This window comes from Lethenteron reissneri, chromosome 26 (assembly GCF_015708825.2).
Source record: "Lethenteron reissneri isolate LAM-NWPU_2019-01 chromosome 26, ASM1570882v1, whole genome shotgun sequence".
NCBI lineage: Eukaryota > Metazoa > Chordata > Hyperoartia > Petromyzontiformes > Petromyzontidae > Lethenteron > Lethenteron reissneri.
The window spans coordinates 8,385,129-8,402,979 of NC_083804.1; the positions used below are offsets into that span (position 1 = coordinate 8,385,129).

Genomic DNA, 17,851 nt, shown 5'->3' on the forward strand with positions numbered 1-17,851 from the left:
ATCACGGGGCGCGGGGTTGGGCACGCGATGTGGGCGTGGTATGAACGCGCGCGCCGGTGGTGAGGCGCGCTGACACAAGCTGGGAAAAGAGGATCGTAGCCAGCGCGCAGTGATTGGTCAAATAAGATGGGTGCTCTCAGCGACGTCCGCAGGAGGTGCATAAAGGGAGACGCGCGAGAGCACTCGGGGTCAGTGTTAACCAGTTGAAGACCGAAGACGGAGTGGAGGAGGTAGTGGCCCGAGACCCCTAGTCCCGCCGTCCTTGTCAGGACCGGGGCCCTGTGTGGCTCGGAGCCGAGACTGGGGAACCCGTAGTCCGACGCCCGCGTGGGTCGGGACGGTGGTACCCAGAGCCGAGACGGACACCCCAGCCGGGTGTGTTCCGGAAGGCTACGGGGCGTAAGAGCCCGTGTCAGTATAGCTGAGTGGGTGTTAGTCACCCGAGTAGCTAAGTGGGTGTTAGTCACCCGTGTAGCTGAGTGGGTGTTAGTCACCCGAGTAGCTGAGTGGGTGTTAGTCACCCGAGTAGCTAAGTGGGTGTTAGTCACCCGTGTAGCTGAGTGGGTGTTAGTCACCCGAGTAACTAAGTGAGTGTTAGTCACCCGTGTAACAGTTTGGTGTTAAATAAAAGAGTGTGCTACCCGTGAAGTCGTCTCCCGCCGAGTTACTACTTTACACATGCACAGATATTCAAAGACCCACACACAAGACATTCACAAAGCAAAAGATGCTCCGTGCAACCATACAGGCTGTTGGACCAAGTGCGGTTAAGCGAGTGCCTCCGAGGGCTGGAACGGCGCACGAGGGGGTGGTTTGGCCAGCACCAAACAGACACCATGCGCGCACACACAGAAGTTATCCTATTTGTTAAGGTAAGCATGTCGGGTACACGCATGACATTCAATGCTTCGAAACCAGGGTTGGTGGATCAGAGACCATGAATACAAATTCTAATGCACTCACATTCCAAATCACCACACACACATTTAAGCACTCTTACAAAACCAACTCATCATTCACCATCAAGAAACCCATACAACTCGTATGTACACAAACACGCACACGCTTTCATGGTCCTCACTCCTTCTATGTTGTTTTCATTTTTTATTACATTTTTTCCACACGGTACCCACACCACACGTGAACCCTGGCCACATCCAGCCTGAAGACACGCGGGGTCGCACTCGAGCAAGCAAGCCAGCGAGCCAGTGAGCCAGCGAGCGTCCCAACTGACGACGCAGCCAGCGAGCCAGACGTCCACGACGCTCCGCACCACGCCAACCTCACCGACCCCGTGCGGCTCTCTCTGTACTCTCCACATGCGGCCGTCCTAGTGCTCAAACTCGAAGTCGAAGTACTGCGAGTCGAAGTAGTGGATGCGTACGTAGCCGTCCTCTCCACCGCTGCTGTAGCTGCGGGGGCACAGGGAGAGCGGGCGGCAGGAGTTGGCAAAGGGAGAGATGCACGTACGCCGCTCGCACGGCAATCCGTTTATACATCGACATCTAAAACTAAACTGTTTTTCCTTCACCAGATAAGGCTCACCCAGAGCTATACAGCTCTTTTTCAGAAGCGACCTGGCCACAAATGATAGTTGAACGAAGTGGCTTATTACGTGGAAATGTGTCGCGGCCAAATACTCTAAACGCACGTTGCTCCTAAATGTGGAGAGAAAAACCGGAGGACAGAGGAAAAATCCGCGAGAACACGCAAACTCAAAATATACAGGTGTCAGGATCGAGATCGAGCCCGCGACCTCCTGCATACCAGGCGAGGGAGTTAACATCATTATCATCATCATCATAGCCATCACCGGTCACGATCAATACACTGCTGGATGAAGACCTCCCCAAGCCATGGCCGCCTCTTGCAATCATGCGACTTGGCACCTGCACACGAGCGGATTCCATTGCTCAGACTCGTTGGTTGGAATCCTCTTGGACGCGTTCCATCCGCTGGCTGCTACATACTCATTAGTCTTGGCCAAATGTTCCCCAAAAAAACACCCAATTAACACCATTTCCCACTGCGCGTGAGCTTCAGCACTGGCAAGGCAAAGGCAGCGTGCGTGGTTCTGCCCACAGCAGCCCTTCGTGCACCCAGCCTCAATAGGTGCTCGCCGACAGCACCTGCGGTACGTTTATCTCACACGGACCCCTTGGGAGAGAGAGGCACACACAGATTGAGGGCTCTGGACCTCGAACCCAGGACAATTAGCAGCTAGTGGTGGGTGGCTCAGGAGTCTCTCGATGAACCCTCAATCCCGGCTCACCTCTTCCCGTCGGGGTGGAACGCCACGCTGTTGATGGGCCCGAAGTGGCCCTTGACACGGCCAAACTCTTCCTCGAACACCAGGTGGAAGAACCTGCACGCAGGGTGAATGAAACATATGAAATGACATAGTAATCCTTGATATAATAATAATAATGGGCAGGTGCGTTTGAGAGTGTAGAACCATTCCTGCAGAAAGCACCTTGCAATGAGGCCTACACATTATCGCTATCGTCAGCCACGATCAATCCCACTGCTTGGGTGAAAGGCCTCTCTATGCATCGTATCACTCGTGGTTTGACCATACTTCACCGCGCTGGTGAACGCCGACTGGCCCACGACCGGCCAAGAATCGAACTCGGCTCACCTGCTTCACAGCGTCGGCCGCTGACAAGGGCGCCACCGCTCGGTCGCTTGTGTTGTGAGCACTCGGCTCAATTATAAGCAAAACTATTTCGGCATTAATATAAGGGAAACGTTGTTTTTGTTTTGCATTCAAACAGTCGAAGTGCTGATTGCAAATAATAACACAAAGAATGGCTGATCCCCCCCGCCAACCACCGCCTCGTCTCCCCCGACCCCCCCTCCCACCTCAGCCAGCCCCGCCCCTACCTCCTCCTGCTTGCCCCGGCTCCAATGCGGGCTAATGTTGCGCGTCTAAGAGGGAGCGATCGGGACTCATTCACTCGCTCCATCGGCACTCTGCCCATTACCGCCACTCTGCACGAGCACGTGCGGCTGTACGGCTCATTGGGTAATGGTGTGCATTAATTAGGAGCGTGTGTGCATGTGCGCACGTGTCTGTGTTGATGAGCATGTGTAAGTGAATATCTGTACATGCGAGTGCGGCAGTCTCTGTGTTGACGTACACGTGCAGGTGTGTATGCCCGTGTGGGGGTGTGTCTGCAGGCTCACAACAATGAGCGGAGCTCCGGGCGGCTGACACACAGCGAGTTAGCAAAGTGTGCAGCACAGGGGTGGCCTCTGCCAGCCATCACATTCAGTGAACCCATAAACACCTGGACCTGTTCCGTGACATCCTACACACTTTGCACAGCAACAAAGTGCACATAGCCTGGCACAAGCGCCATTGGTGATGTTACCGTCACATGGTGCAGTTGTTGTATACGCATATGTGTGTGTCTGTATCTGAATGTGTGCGTGTGTATGGAGAGTGGTAGTCTAGCGGTTAGTACACTTCACAATGAACCTGGCAACTAGAGTTTGATTCCCATTCACGGACAAAACCAGTGACAATTATCCGAACCACTCCTGGGCCTTCCCGAGGTTGACTCGTCCTAAAATAAGTATCCGGTGTGGTGTATAAACATCACAACTGGGGAGACAAAGGCAGTCGCGTGTGGCGCTGGCCACGCACCCCCTCGTGTGCCGTGCCGGCCTTCATAGGTGCCCGCTAACAGCACTTGCCTCAAAAGTATGGTAAGGCTATACGGGGGATCTTTACCTTTGTCTTGTGTATACATGCGTGCTGGAAAAGTGCATGTATGTACGTATGTTGAACTTATTTCGCACCGTTATGTAGCCAACCGTACTACTAATCGGAGGTGCGCGGGAATCGGAGGTACGGGGGAAGCCCCACTGACCTGGCCTCGAACTTGCCGATCCTGGTGGACGTGGTGGTGACGTCCATGGCCTCCTGTCCACCTCCCAGCACCACCTGTGAAGGGGGCGAGAGTGGATGCCGGGCGTGAGCGGCCGCACACCTCGCGGCTGAAGATACCGAGCTCAGGGAAACCAGAGGAGTGAGGCCGGGAGAGACACTGAGCCGGCAATTCAGAATAGCTGGGTTTGGATCAGAGTTCTCAAGCGTAGCAAGCTAACTAAACTATTTTTTCCATTTCACTAGGTAAGGCCCTCTGAGCAATGGTAGCTCTTTTGGGGCCATCCATTTAGCACGTACGCATGGAGGGAGGTTAACCCAAATGCGTACGCTTGCGTACGGGGGGGGGGGGGGGGGTCTACTGACAATGTACGTAGGCATAGGAAACGGGGGGGGGGGGGGGGTGAAGCCTCGATAATAATTTGTTCTAAATTGGCCTTCAAATTAGTTAGATAGTCCGGCAGTGGACTATCTGTTTGCTTAAACACGTTAATATTATTAATCCTTGATCGTTTATGCGTGGATTAAATATCGGCCGTTCTATAGGATTCGGGGGGGTGCGTCAGGCTGTACGTACGCAGGTGGGAGGGGGGTGTAAAAAGTACGCGTGCGTACAGGGAAGGGGGGAGGGGTCAAGTTATGACAGATTTTTGCGTACCTACTCAAAGGATGGCCGCTTTTCAATTGCAACCTGGCCACAAATGATCGCTCGACAAAGTGGCTTATGTAGGAAATGTTATATTGCAGCCAAATACTCTAAATGCCTGTTTCTAAATATGGAGGGAAAGACGAGAGGACCCGGAGACAATGCCGATGGGTCTCAGTCACCAATGATTGTACAAAATACCCCATCACATTCAATTGTGTTTTGGCAAAAATTCTGAAAATAATAATAATTTATTTACTGTGGAAGGGAACGTGAAAAAGAATGTCCCCTGGGGTGTGAATATAAAATCACTAAGTGCCAACCCAAGCTGCTGATACCATCACTTCACACTATTTAATTGTTTTTGGAATCAGTTTTTAAGGTTTACAAGCGAACATAATCGTAAAAATGTATCCACCTGTGCATGGTCATCCGATTTCACATTCCAATAAAGTGCTTGCACAAAGGATAGTAACATCTCATGCTGTGTTCTTTGGAATCAAAAGGATTGGAAAAGTCTCTGCCATTAGTAATGGCATTAGAGTTACACATTAAGTATTAACCATTGCTATCCAACACCGAACCGCTTAATCACGTGTCTGCACAGCTGTATGTGAGATAGACCACAGAAAATATTACGGGCCGCAGGCCATTGAAGTCTCGACTCAGTGGGTCATCCACGTAGTCTGCAGAATTGGTTTAGGCAGTGTCGGCTCTCTCCAGTGAACACCCGACGGCACGACTGGGATTTAATTTGTAAAACAACGAAAAAAATCGGGCAAACGTTTGAACGCGGAACACGAACAGACGTTGCTCTCCAACAAAGCACCAACTCCCGACGCGACACGCTCGCCGGGCCCATTCCCCAACAGCGGAACGCTCTCCTCCGACAGTGACAGGATTAACATCTGCGGCGACAACGCTGCTGCGCAGGGGTCATCAATTACAAAGCGAAAGAGGGAAACATTTGTGGGGCGGAGAAGGAAACAACCTCTTCTCTTCGCCGCTGCCTAAGTCTCCACCCACCCATTCACCACTGCCGCCACTCCGCTGCCGCCCCCCCCCCCGCCTCCTTCACCCCACACCCCCGGGCTGGACTCACACAGGGCGACACTGGGCGACACTCCATGCTCATTTGCCCGTGACAGTCGTGCATAATTAAGGCACAAAAATCTCGCTCTCCCGGCAAAGGCGATGGCAATTATTGCGATAATGCACGCGCGTGCACACGTCCATGCGCGCGCACGCACGCGCGCACGCACGCGTGCACGCACGCGTGCTCCCGGATCGACGCTCGTTAATCATGGTGGGTGATTGCGGGGGTGGAAGGGCTGAGGGGTAGTGGCTCCCCCCCACCCGATAACGCCAATGCAACCGCGCGTGAAATAGAGTAATACATCCTCCAGGACGTACACACGGACACACGCATACACGCGCGCCCGTGAGCCTCTCTTCCAGTGGATGAGATCCCCAGTATCGAGCGTCGATTCCCTGGGGAGGTTAAAGCCTGTGTAACCAGGGCATTACAGTACAAAAATAATGATGCTGATGACACGGCGATTATAACGAGCGGTGGCACTGCAGGATAGCGTTGAAGAGCTTAACAAAGGAGGCTGAAGAGTCAGGGTACAGATAAATATGCGCAGCGTCGTAGCCGTGTCCAGTACATGTACCGAACAAAAGGCGATAACTGTTCCAGCGTTCGAGCGACGCAAATGACAAACACAACTGTTTGTTAATCCAGGCCAATTATTGAAGACGGACCGATGCAAGAATTTGTGATTTTACCATCTCATTGTTTCTCATTTGTCGTCTCGTGAACACAGATTTGTGAGCTCCATTAGCCCCGAGTGTTCTCCGATACAGAATGTTCTGCTCACTCGATACGGATCCCTCATTTTAATCAGGCAAAGAACCCTAGTCTCATCCGATACAGAACCCTCTTTCTCATACGATACAGAACCCTGTTCTCATCCAATACGAAGCCCTCATGCCATTTGATACAGAACCCTCAGCTCATCCTATACAGAGCCCTCATCTCATCCCATACAGAAACCTCGTCTCGTCCGACACAGAACCCTTATCTCATCTAATACAGAACCCCCGCCTCACCCAATAGGCTGTGCGAGACGAGGGTCGCCACGACATTAAAACCCCACCACCACAGCCATCACGATCGCCGTCCCAATCACCACCACAGCCATCACGATCGCCGTCCCAATCACCACCACGATCGCCGTCCCAATCACCACCACAGCCATCACGATCGCCGTCCCAATCACCACCACAGCCAGCACGATCGCCGTCCCAATCACCACCACGATCGCCGTCCCAATCACCACCACAGCCATCACGATCGCCGTCCCAATCACCACCACAGCCATCACGATCGCCGTCCCATTCACCACCACGATCGCCGTCCCAATCACCACCACAGCCATCACGATCGCCGTCCCAATCACCACCACAGCCAGCACGATCGCCGTCCCAATCACCACCACAGCCATCACGATCGCCGTCCCAATCACCACCACGATCGCCGTCCCAATCACCACCACAGTCATCACGAATGGATCCTCGCTGTCCTCTCCGTGACCCGTAACACCCCCACGTGGGGCAGCAGCACCAACACCAGCGGAGGCAGGGGGGGGCGGGGTTGAGGTCCCCCCCCCCCTTCCCCCCTGCCTCCCCCAACGTTACTGCGTTTGCATCACAGCCGCTAGGAGCCCCCCCTTACGTAACCTGGATTTACGAGCCACGCTCGCGCACCCCACTCGCCCCACCACCTGCCGCCAACCCCACCTTAACCCGCCCGCTCGCCCAGCTTTAGGCATGCAGACTCACGGCGACAAAGTGCACATAGCCTGACAAGCGCCGGTGGTGATGTCACCGTCACATAGCACAGTTGTTGTATACGCCTGTGTGTGTGTCTGTATCTGCGGGTGTGCGTTCGTACACAGAGCGTTAGTGTAGCGGTTAGCGCACTCCTCTACAAACCCGGCGATCCGAGTTCGACACCGGTGACGATTATCTGAACCGGTCCCGAGCCTCCCCTAGGTCAACTCGTCCTGAAAGGAGTTGCTGGCATGGTGAGTAAACATCACCACCGGGGAGATAAAGGCTGATCCCCAATAAAACCTTGACAGCACTTGCCCCAATAGCCGGTACGCAAGGACAATATTAATCTAAAGTTACAGCCCCATGTCAATCCACTGATGGATGAAACCTTGGCTGAATGTTCGGGTCTGGGGTAGTTTTATGGACTGGGTTGGCTTGAGTGGCTAGGGCTACTGCTCGGTAGGCCAAATAGTGAGAGCAAGGGGCAGGGCGAGTGTCCATGCGGTTACAGTTTAATGGTAGGGGTAATATTCGTTTGATGAATATGGATGGGGGGGAGGGGCGGCTAAGGGTAGGGGCTAGGGATATGGTCAGGTCAGCTCGTGTGGTTAGGGGCATAGATACTTATCTCTGGTTGGCTATAGCAGTCGATCTTTGTAGTGCCACGGATTGGCTGGCTAGAGACTGTGCTCCGTCCCCTCGTCCCTCATCGCCATGCACAGCTCTATTCACTTCCTATTCACTTTCCGTTCTCTGCTCACCTACATCATTGAGGACCGCCCTCCGGCTGGACGAAATCGGGGAGCGGGGAGAGTGATACGGGGGTACAATTTTACAAGGAGCCCAAGATCAGGGGGCTGCCCCCCCCCCCCCGCGCCAACATTTCTCATGATAGGCCCGATGGTCCATTATGTAACGGCGGCCCAAAGTTTGACTCGAAAGGCCTGATGGCCCCACTCACGTGATCGTGTGTGGGCGAGATGGCGGCCGAGTTGATGGGCCGGTCCGTCTTGTAAGTCTTGAGAAGCTCCAGGGAGTCGGCGTCGTACAGCTGCAGCAGAGAGGGCGCATGACCATGCACGATCAGAGGGGGGGCGACGCGGTCCTGCCTGGGAGTGAATATATTACACCCCCCCCCCCCGGCCCCTTCATGTCCCGCTGCCCCCACTTGCACGCCAGCGTTACTAATGTGCACACTTGCACACACGTGCGTTTATTTGTGTTGAATTCATGCGCCTGTAACAACAAACTATTCAGTACAGCAGTCGTGTAATAACAGACAAAAAAATTAATCTATATTTTCGCTGACCATGCATGCATCAAGTTGCGCGTCTGAGCACTGATAGATTGTACGCGTTTACATCCTTTTACAAAAACATTCGAAAGAACAAACAAGGCAGAACAAGGGCCTTTTGAGAGAACTTCAGATGTAGTTCTGTGGAAAAATCGAGCGGGGCCGTTCACTGACTTAGGGCAGTGCACTGCTCACCGCGATAGCTCCAAAGACGTTAATCGCTTGTAGCAGGATGGCAACGCAATGGGCGTGAATGCGACTGGAATATAACTGCAGGTAAACAAATACAAACACCCTAACGAGGTTAATTTTTTTATGACGGTTTCAGCTCTGAGTGTGTGTGCGCGCGCGCGTGGCTCGCGTACCTTGGCGGTGGTGTCTTTGGAGGCCGAGATGACCATGGTGAGATCCAGCGAGGTCTGGATGTCGTGGATCTGCTTCGTGTGCTCCTTGGTGCGTGACAGCACCTCCCCGGTCTGCAGTCACGCACACAAAGACTGCTGTTGACGAGCACCGACGTACGGTGCACCAGCGGCTGATGTGACCAGAACGATGTCCGAACTTCTGTCTCCCCAGTGCTGAGGTTTACACACCGTACACCGTACTAATTGTAAGGGTAAGTCAACCTCGGGGAGGCCCAGGACTAGTTATGGGTTCGATATCTCTCCTCATTGCACTAACTGCTAATATCTTAACCAGTGCTGTCCTCTTCCACCTTCACGCATGCGCACACACCAGCGTGGCGAAGTATGTTCAAACAAGCAACTTAGACCGAAACTGCATGGGGAAGCGTTCATTCAGCAGGGGATAGACGTGGACGCTACTGGACATCTGCGAAAAAGAGCTTCATAGTTCATTGGATTCTTCCTGTCTAAATAAATATTCTGATAAACATTCTAAAGACCCTGATTGGATTCTGAACAGGATGACTATTAAATCCCACCGTACACTCATCCACGCGCCCTCCCGACACAGCCTCACCGCACACCGAACTCTTGCCACACTCGCCGCCCTCGCCACTCGCTCATCGTATGCTAACCTTGCGGCAGAATTGGCAGAGCTCGCCGTTCTCCATGCCGGCGATGATGTACTCCCCGAGCGAACCCCAGATGGCGCTCGTCACCTTCGACTCCTTGCACGGGATCTTCATGAATGGCTCATTGTCGGCTGGGGACGCACGCGGAGCAGGCGGCACGGTTAATACCGGCTGTCTTATTTCTGTAACTTTAACAGGCAAGCTAACCGGCTTCTCCCCATCTCGACGATGCTTAACTCCACGTAACCGTGTTATGGACTAAGCATGCCTGGGAGCTGCGGCTACGTACGTACGTCCTCGCCAGCGGCGCTTGCCCCTCCAATTCGGACAGTTGGCTACATACGGTGCGAAAGAAGTTCAAAATACATACCTCCTCCACGTGGGGGATTTAACAAGTGGCAATGGAAAACTGAGGATATTTGACGCACTGCCCCTCTGCTGACAATCAAGCCCTCGGGGGGGTCAATGAATGGTGGTCACTCATACGAGCAACTATCCAAGCGGAAACCTGCTTAGCTTCCACTATCTGAAAAAAATGAGATAATTCTGAGTGATTTGGCTATCGGTCCGGTCCCCGACAACTGCTGATACATCACCCCCCCCCCCACATCTACCCTCAATGATGCTAAAGCTGGATAAAGCAGTGTATGTATAGTCGCCACTTGATTCAATGGGCTCAGACAAGATACATTCGATTATCAGGCCACTAACGATTCACCCTCAACCCAACCCCCCTCCTACCTGGCCGGATGAAGCAATCAATACCAATTGTTTGCAGTCAGGATTAGATTTAAGAATATTATTTGTGTCTCATATGTACTGCCTTTTGTATTACCTACTTCATAGGTCCTGTCTTGTTCATTTCAATGGGTCTAAAGGCATCATTGATCTATCTTCCTAATCAGCCACAATCACCAAACTGTTGGGTGACAGCATCTCTAACGCTCCTATGATGTAGCATTCAACTGAGGATTTAAATATAATTTGGAGTAAGCATGAAACACTATTTAGATGCACGTATCGTGCGCGCAACAATGGATTTTAATCAACAATTCAACAAAATATGACGGGGCTACTACGGATGACCTCCTTCGCTGTGACCGTGATGGGAGCGCTTCTGGGTGCAGTGGTGATACAAGAGCTCCACCTAGCGACCGGCAGCAAGCTCGCGTCGGTCATCCGAAGGAAGATACTGGACCCTGCCATGCTAAAGTGGAATTTCCAGTGCCGGCACGGGACTGCCAACGGAGAGAAGCTACGCCCCATGCTTGTTTTAGCAGAAGGAGTGTATTGATTCATTAGTTAAAATCTATCCTTATTCTCAGATCACATATCTAATTATTCATGAATGATACAAATTATATGCTCTTACCTGAAGAGAACAAGACAGACTATGACAACATACAACACAGTACCAACAAGACCGTATAAACGAACCAAATTTTTTTTATTGTTGAATTGAACCCTGCCCCTCAATCACGACTCCAAATTGTGAACCCCCCCCAAATCATGACAATTTATTGAATCGCAACGGCATGAATCACTGCACGCTTAATCGCCTGATCCTAGCCGCCGAGACTCAAGACGAAAGGTGTCAAAAACTGCGAGCCGCCGGTCCTCCGACCTCCAGCCTACGACCTCTGCAGTCCCACGCCACTCACTGATCTGGCTGGGGTCCCGCAGGTCGAAGAGGTGGATGAAGCAGTCGTAGCCCATCTGCTTGTCTGTGGTGAACATGACGATGTTTCCGCTGAAGTCGAAGCCGCACGTCCTCACCGCCGACTTGGTCTCGACCAAGCTGATCTGCTTCCCTGCACCGCGGGACGCACGGCAGCATTTCAACAGCTTCATTCGGCAAGCTAAGGAGGGGTCATATCGCTCATAAGCAGGGCGTACTGGCATACGCGCCTGTGAACCAGAGTTTTGGGGACATGGGTGGGTGGATCACGCAGGGATTTGTGAAACTCCCAAATCCACTGGGCTGTGTACAAAGTGGGCAGGAGTCAGCAGCCCAGCAAAAAGAGACTTTAATCTGCATGTCCTGCTAATCTGGGGGCAAGTTGAACTATGGGAGGCCTAGGACTGCTCTCCACACACAGACAAATACACAAAGATCCCCCTGCATAGCCTTAACAGACTGTTGAGGCAAGTGCTGCTAGCGAGCACCCATGAAGGCTGAGACATATACACACTCACTCGCACACATACGCACTCACACACAGACTCAAACACTTGCACGCCCAGATGTGCACACAAGACTCAAATACATCAAGGCACTCGTTGCTCAGCCTTACCCGTATGACAGTCCCACAGGCGACACGTGTTGTCGGCTGCTCCGGTCAGTACGTTCTTCGTGTCCCCTGCATCGTCACCACCAGGTCAAGGGCTACTCTGCTGCAACACAGACTCCTCCGGTGCTTCTCAACACGGCGTCTTCAGATGCGGTCACGCTCAGGCCCCGAATCACCGATGACCAGATCACCCGGAATGCACCCTATCTCGTTACGATCTCAGAAGCTAAAAGCAGGAGTTTGAAGCCTGGACAATGCTTGGGATGGGCGACCATCATGCTATGCTGCCTCCATACACCACAACTTCCTTCCCCGGCCTTCCATGCTGACTACTCCCTGCCCCTGTTTGAGTCCAGGCTCAAGACATTCCTTGCTTTCCTCTGCCTATAACTGTCTGTCTGCAAAATGAAAAAAAACATAATTTCTGAACCAGGTCCAAATATGAGATCACATTTCACGTCCACACAGACGCTTTATAAATCTAAATAATATTGTACAATGTGGCAAAGCATTGTGGAGTAGCATGGCATGTTGTGGCTCGCGGGACACACGGCTGTCGTGAGGATACAGTCCACGTCCACGCACCACACGGCTCCCTGGTGTCCATTGTAGGTGCCCAGGCGCTCGCCATTCACCGAGTACCAGACATTCACAATCTGCTCGCACACAAATGTAAAGACACATACACACACCACACAGGTAAGTTACAATGTGTCTCCATGCTCGAAAGAGCTATGGTGCAATGCTTGTCTGCACTGTTTCTGCACTGGTGGCTCTGATGAAGTGGTGCAGATTCCATTCTCAAGAAGGGAGGCCACACACACTCCCACGCAGGAATAAAAAATAAAACACCCGTGTTTTTGACCTGCCACTCTCCATTGTTTTGAGAGGCACAATGGGAATGCACACAAGCTGTCCAAGTTGGTCCATTAAGGATGCTTCCAATTTTGAAATAACTTGATGGACCAATATTTGCGCACATGCAAGGAAACTCACAAATGCACGGATACATGCACTCGACAACACCGATACACGAGCGCGTTCTAATGCACGTGGGCTATTCACACTGTTAGGCAGCACGCCGAAGTTCGAAAAATGTAATAAAACCTTTTAGCAAGTATTTACATGACAATCACCAAAGGAATTTCAGATTTGAGCACTGGCATTGGTGACCTGTGCAGTGGAGTTTAAATCAATTTGTTTATAGGTTTCATAGTTTTTATTTCGAGTTTTTGTTTTCAAACGGCCGGACGGACAGACACAGGAACAGACAAAATATTTCCTGCAATCAGATCTCTCCTCAAAAACAATGCCAGACCTGGTCCTTGGCAGAGGAGAAGAGCAGGTCTCCCTCTCGGTTGTATTTGATCTGTGTGATGGAACGCTCATGTCCCTGCAGCAGGATGGGTTTCTGCAATGAACCACGTGGAACAGAAAAAGTACAGCCACAGGTCACACAAGGAGTCATGCGCGGGTCGACCACGAGTGAGAACGGGGTCAGGCATTCAGCCAAGTGGAGGGGACACAGTCGTCAGGTTCTCGGCCTTCCCAGCAGATATGTGGTGAGATGTTAACTACCTCGCCTGGTATACAGGTCTTGGGTTCAATCTCGACCCCGACGCCTGCTGTATATTTGGAGTTTGTGTTCTCCGCCATGGTCGCATGGATTTTTCTCCGGGTCCTCCGGTTTTTCCCTCCACATTTAGAAACCTCCGTTTACAGTATTTTGTTGCTGTACATTTTCATGATGATAAGCCACTTCGTTGAGCTACCATTTGTAGCCAGGTTGCTTCTAAAAAAGAGCTACACAGCGCAGTGGGCCTTGCCGGGTAAAATACAAAGTTTTTAGATGCAATCCAAGTTCAGAGGTCCTTATATTAATTCTAGATTTTAAGTTTTCGTGACTGCAAGGGTCCATACTCTGGCTTTTTCGGTAAAGTCACGTAGGTAATACATAAAATAAGAATACATTAAATCACGACGTTTCGGAGGCAACACAAGCTTCCGTCTTTAGGCGGCTCCGTCACAGCACAATTACGAGTTCAAGTGATTTTTACTGTATCAATTACTTATATCCGAAGTGTGCTTGCGTCAGAAATTGTCCGTTTCCTTCCAATCAAATAGTGTCATGCAAGAACGCGTTGCTTATATCAGAAGGGGACTAATACAAGATTTGTTTGTATCGAGCTTATATTGCAATGACGCACATTGGCTATGATTGACAGCGATTTCTCGGCCACGTACAATCGTTGCAAAACTGAATTAACGGTTTTGCAGTGCAACAGCCCAACGAATTAGGCAACCACACTGAACATTTCAACATCGTCCGAATAATAATGTTCAAGCGGGGTGTCATTTTGCAGGTGATTATGTGCCGTTTTAGACTTTTTGGCTTATTTGTCGAACAGGGTCAATTGAATGATACATATAGTATACTCAACCGAATACACACCATCGTCATCCCAGCATGGATGAATGGATTAATGTAAGTTCGTCTGAGCACGTCAAGCCACACGAACAGATTAATTAACATCCATTGCTGTGCAAATTGATTTGACACATTACGCCCAAGTACAAAAAAGCCAATTCGCAATTATGCAAAGTATTACCAACATCTTGAAATCGTCGGAAATCTTGGAACTGCCCAGTATGTAACGTGTAAAATTTTGTTGGCAAAAGTCAGTGACGTTTCTTGACAGTAAATCTATATCTAACCTAAGATTAGAGACTAGGAGCACACTATTTCTCACGCATTATAATTATCAACGTACAAATCAAACATTGATGGTCCAGCAACAGATTCACTCCGGTGACGTCGTCCCGGCGCTTGTGCCAGGCTAGGTGCACTCCGAGGCCCCAGGTATAATATGAGTTAACTACCCGAGATGACTGACCCGTCACCTGTGCTTCCTGCTAGTCACTCGCTCACCGACGATCAGTCCCCGCCTCCGTACCACTCTTCTTTCGCTACTACCGTACAATGGTTAATGTCAACGTACTGTGAATGTTGAACTTCTTTCGCACCGTACGTAGCCAATCGGTTGGCGACGTATCGACTCCTATCAATCGGTTTCGTCTCATCCATCGCACCGACCGACTTTGGAAATTCCCTCACCACTGTCTCTTAACCCCCAAAGTTACAATACTAACAATCATCTCGGCTCAACTCAAGAACCGCGCCTGGCACTGGGCTAAGGCGTCTTACACAGTCCAGCGCGGTGTGCTGTGCGGCCTCTCCCCTTCGGCGAGCGCGACTTACGAACAAAAAGACATTGACAGCAACAACAACAACAACTTCTCCCAAGTCTACAGAAGACGGTAACGATTCGCCTTCGAGACTCGAGGGGTGGTGGAGGAAGAGGAGGAGGAGGGGAGCCGGCGAAACAGAACCGGGGCAGTCAAATCCGCGGGGCCTTCTCACGTGCGGAGCCGCAAGAAACCTAAGAATCGCGCGCACGCAGCGCGGCTCCCACACCCAACGCGCCCGTCTCTCTCCCCCCCATCCCCCACCCCCCCGTACCATGGCGAGGCGCTGGGTGATCTCGGCTCCAGACGGGCCGAGGCGGTGGCGGCGGCGGAAGGTGCGGGCTCGGGGATATTTCAGCGACCGGCTGGCTACGTTCACGGGCCGCTGCGACGCGCTCGGCTGCCCTCGGCCTTGTTCGAAGAGAGACGGACGTGACGACAGAGCGCGCACAAAAGTGGGGGCCGGTGGAGCACATGACGTCACGCGCAAGAGACGGATGTGATGACGTCACGCGCAAGAGATGGCGGTGATGACGTCACGCTCAAGGGCGGCGGTGATGAGGTCATACTCAAGAGCCGGCTATGATGACGTCACGCTCAAGGGCGGCGGTGATGAGGTCACGTTCAAGAGCGGCGATGATGAGGTCACGTTCAAGAGCGGTGGTGAGACGTCACGATTAAGAGCGGTGGTGATGACGTCACGGTTAAGAACGGTGGTGATGACGTCACGGTTAAGAACGGTGGTGATGACATCACGCCAAGAGCGGTGGTGATGAGGTCGCGAACAAGAGCTGTGGTGATGACGTCACGCTGAATCGCAAGAGCAGCGGTGATGACATCACGCTCAAGAACGGCGACGATGACGTCACACTGAGATGCGGGAACCTTGGTCGGGTATGTAGATAGCTCCGTTACGTCATCGCCACCGTGACAAGCGATTACGTCAGTGCGTACTTGCGTGTATGGATGTAGAACTTCTTTCGCACCGTACGTAGCCAATCGTGCTGATCGGAGGTGGGGGGGGGGACAGCAAACTAAACGCACACAAAAAGCACTTTTAAAAAAATGGGTTCGTCAATCCTGGTGATTTAAAAGTGCAAAACTCCCAGTGGCTTCCTGAATATGGTGAGGAAGAGCGTTCCAGACGGCCGTGGCTGAGACAAAAGCCTCCGCCGCTGCTGCTCGCGAGGATGATGCCCGGGGTGCGTGCGTAAGGCACTGGGGATGGAAACGATGACCACCGACAAAGAAAGTCAAATAAGGACCTCGTCTTTATATAAATCGCGGTTGCTGAGCACAAGGCACCAACAGGAGCGAAACGTGAAGCGGCCAGAAACAAACAGCACGATTACAACTGCACATTACTCAGTGATGCTGCTGCTGCGTTGACAGTGGTGCACTGGCACAATTTACAACAAGCAGAAACTCAACACGTTGTCCACAGCAGAGAACGAAGGGCCATTGTCCGAAACGTCGCCTATTTAATTTTTTTAGGCGGGTTCTCTTCTATTCTGGCGCCCCGTGGTACCCCAACGCGTTCCCGAGTAGAATGCCAATGTCGATGTCTGCCAGCCACGAGAGGGCTCCAGGAGAACGGACTTCGTGTCGTGAAGCCTCCTCCTATTCCTCTGCCTCCTCCTCTGCCTCCTCCTATTCCTCCTCCTCCTATTCCTCCTCTTCCTTCCTCCTATTCCTCGGCCTCCTCCTATTCCTTCTATTCCTCTGCCTCATATTCCTCCTCCTATTCCTCCTCCTATTCCTCTGCCTCCTCCTATTCCTTCTATTCCTCTGCCTCATATTCCTCCTCCTATTCCTCGGCCTCCTCCTCCTCTGTTGAAGGGGCACAGAACCACCGCAGTGGTTTAACTGCATGGTCCCATAGTTTTGACTGCATGGCCACAATTGCACTACCGTGGCTGGGCTTTTCAAGGCAATTGCTGACGAAATATGGTGCATTGGTATACTCCACTTCAAAATCTCTATTTATACTGGAGGAATCAGATGAGCCACAAAGCGCTTTATCACAGAGGTCGTAAATATAATTTTAATCGGATTAAAACGTTTTATAATGTCCAGAAATCTTGTTAATTGAGATCGGCTGTCATCACACACGGGGCACGGGAGTGGACGAGGAGGACCTGAACAATCAACACGCAGGAGGCGTTCGCCAGCAATATTATCCATAATACAGGTTTATGTTTTCGTGGTGGTAGATCGCGTAAATATAAATGTGTCGTCAAACCCGCCACCACCACCGCCGCCGCCGACTCTGCCAACATTTGACAGAAACATGCCCCACAGCGTTCGCAATCTTCTCCGTGTTCTAATCCAAGGCCGTAGCCATGAAATTAACATTGGTGGGGACCAAATCTTTCAGGGGGTCTGGGGGTCCCCCTCCCAGAAAAAAAAATCTAAATTTGAAAACGAATTTCCTGCCTAAAATATTAAAAAAATTCACTAACACATAGGATAGACTTTTTATTTATGTTTTAACAATAATGTCTAATAGTGTATTGTATTACATTGCTCTCTTTTTTCTTTTTCACCTTTTCTTGTTTCACTGTATGCAATGGCAGAGATTAGGGATTTATAAAGTACAACCATAACC

At 51.5% G+C, this 17,851-nt stretch overlaps 1 protein-coding gene across 1 annotated transcript; it reads right to left on the reverse strand.

Moving 5' to 3' along the window:
- Window positions 1–1,074: 1,074 nt before the first annotated feature.
- EIF3I (eukaryotic translation initiation factor 3 subunit I) lies at window positions 1,075–15,713 on the reverse strand. The gene is made up of 11 exons (XM_061560023.1): window positions 15,518–15,713; window positions 13,316–13,408; window positions 12,566–12,653; window positions 12,001–12,066; window positions 11,368–11,517; window positions 9,710–9,837; window positions 9,036–9,146; window positions 8,338–8,427; window positions 3,876–3,949; window positions 2,273–2,365; window positions 1,075–1,412 (listed from the first exon to the last, which is right to left on the reverse strand). Exons 1-11 carry the CDS (start codon window positions 15,518–15,520, stop codon window positions 1,331–1,333), a joined length of 978 nt encoding a protein of 325 aa, XP_061416007.1. The 5' UTR covers window positions 15,521–15,713; the 3' UTR covers window positions 1,075–1,330.
- Window positions 15,714–17,851: the final 2,138 nt, after the last annotated feature.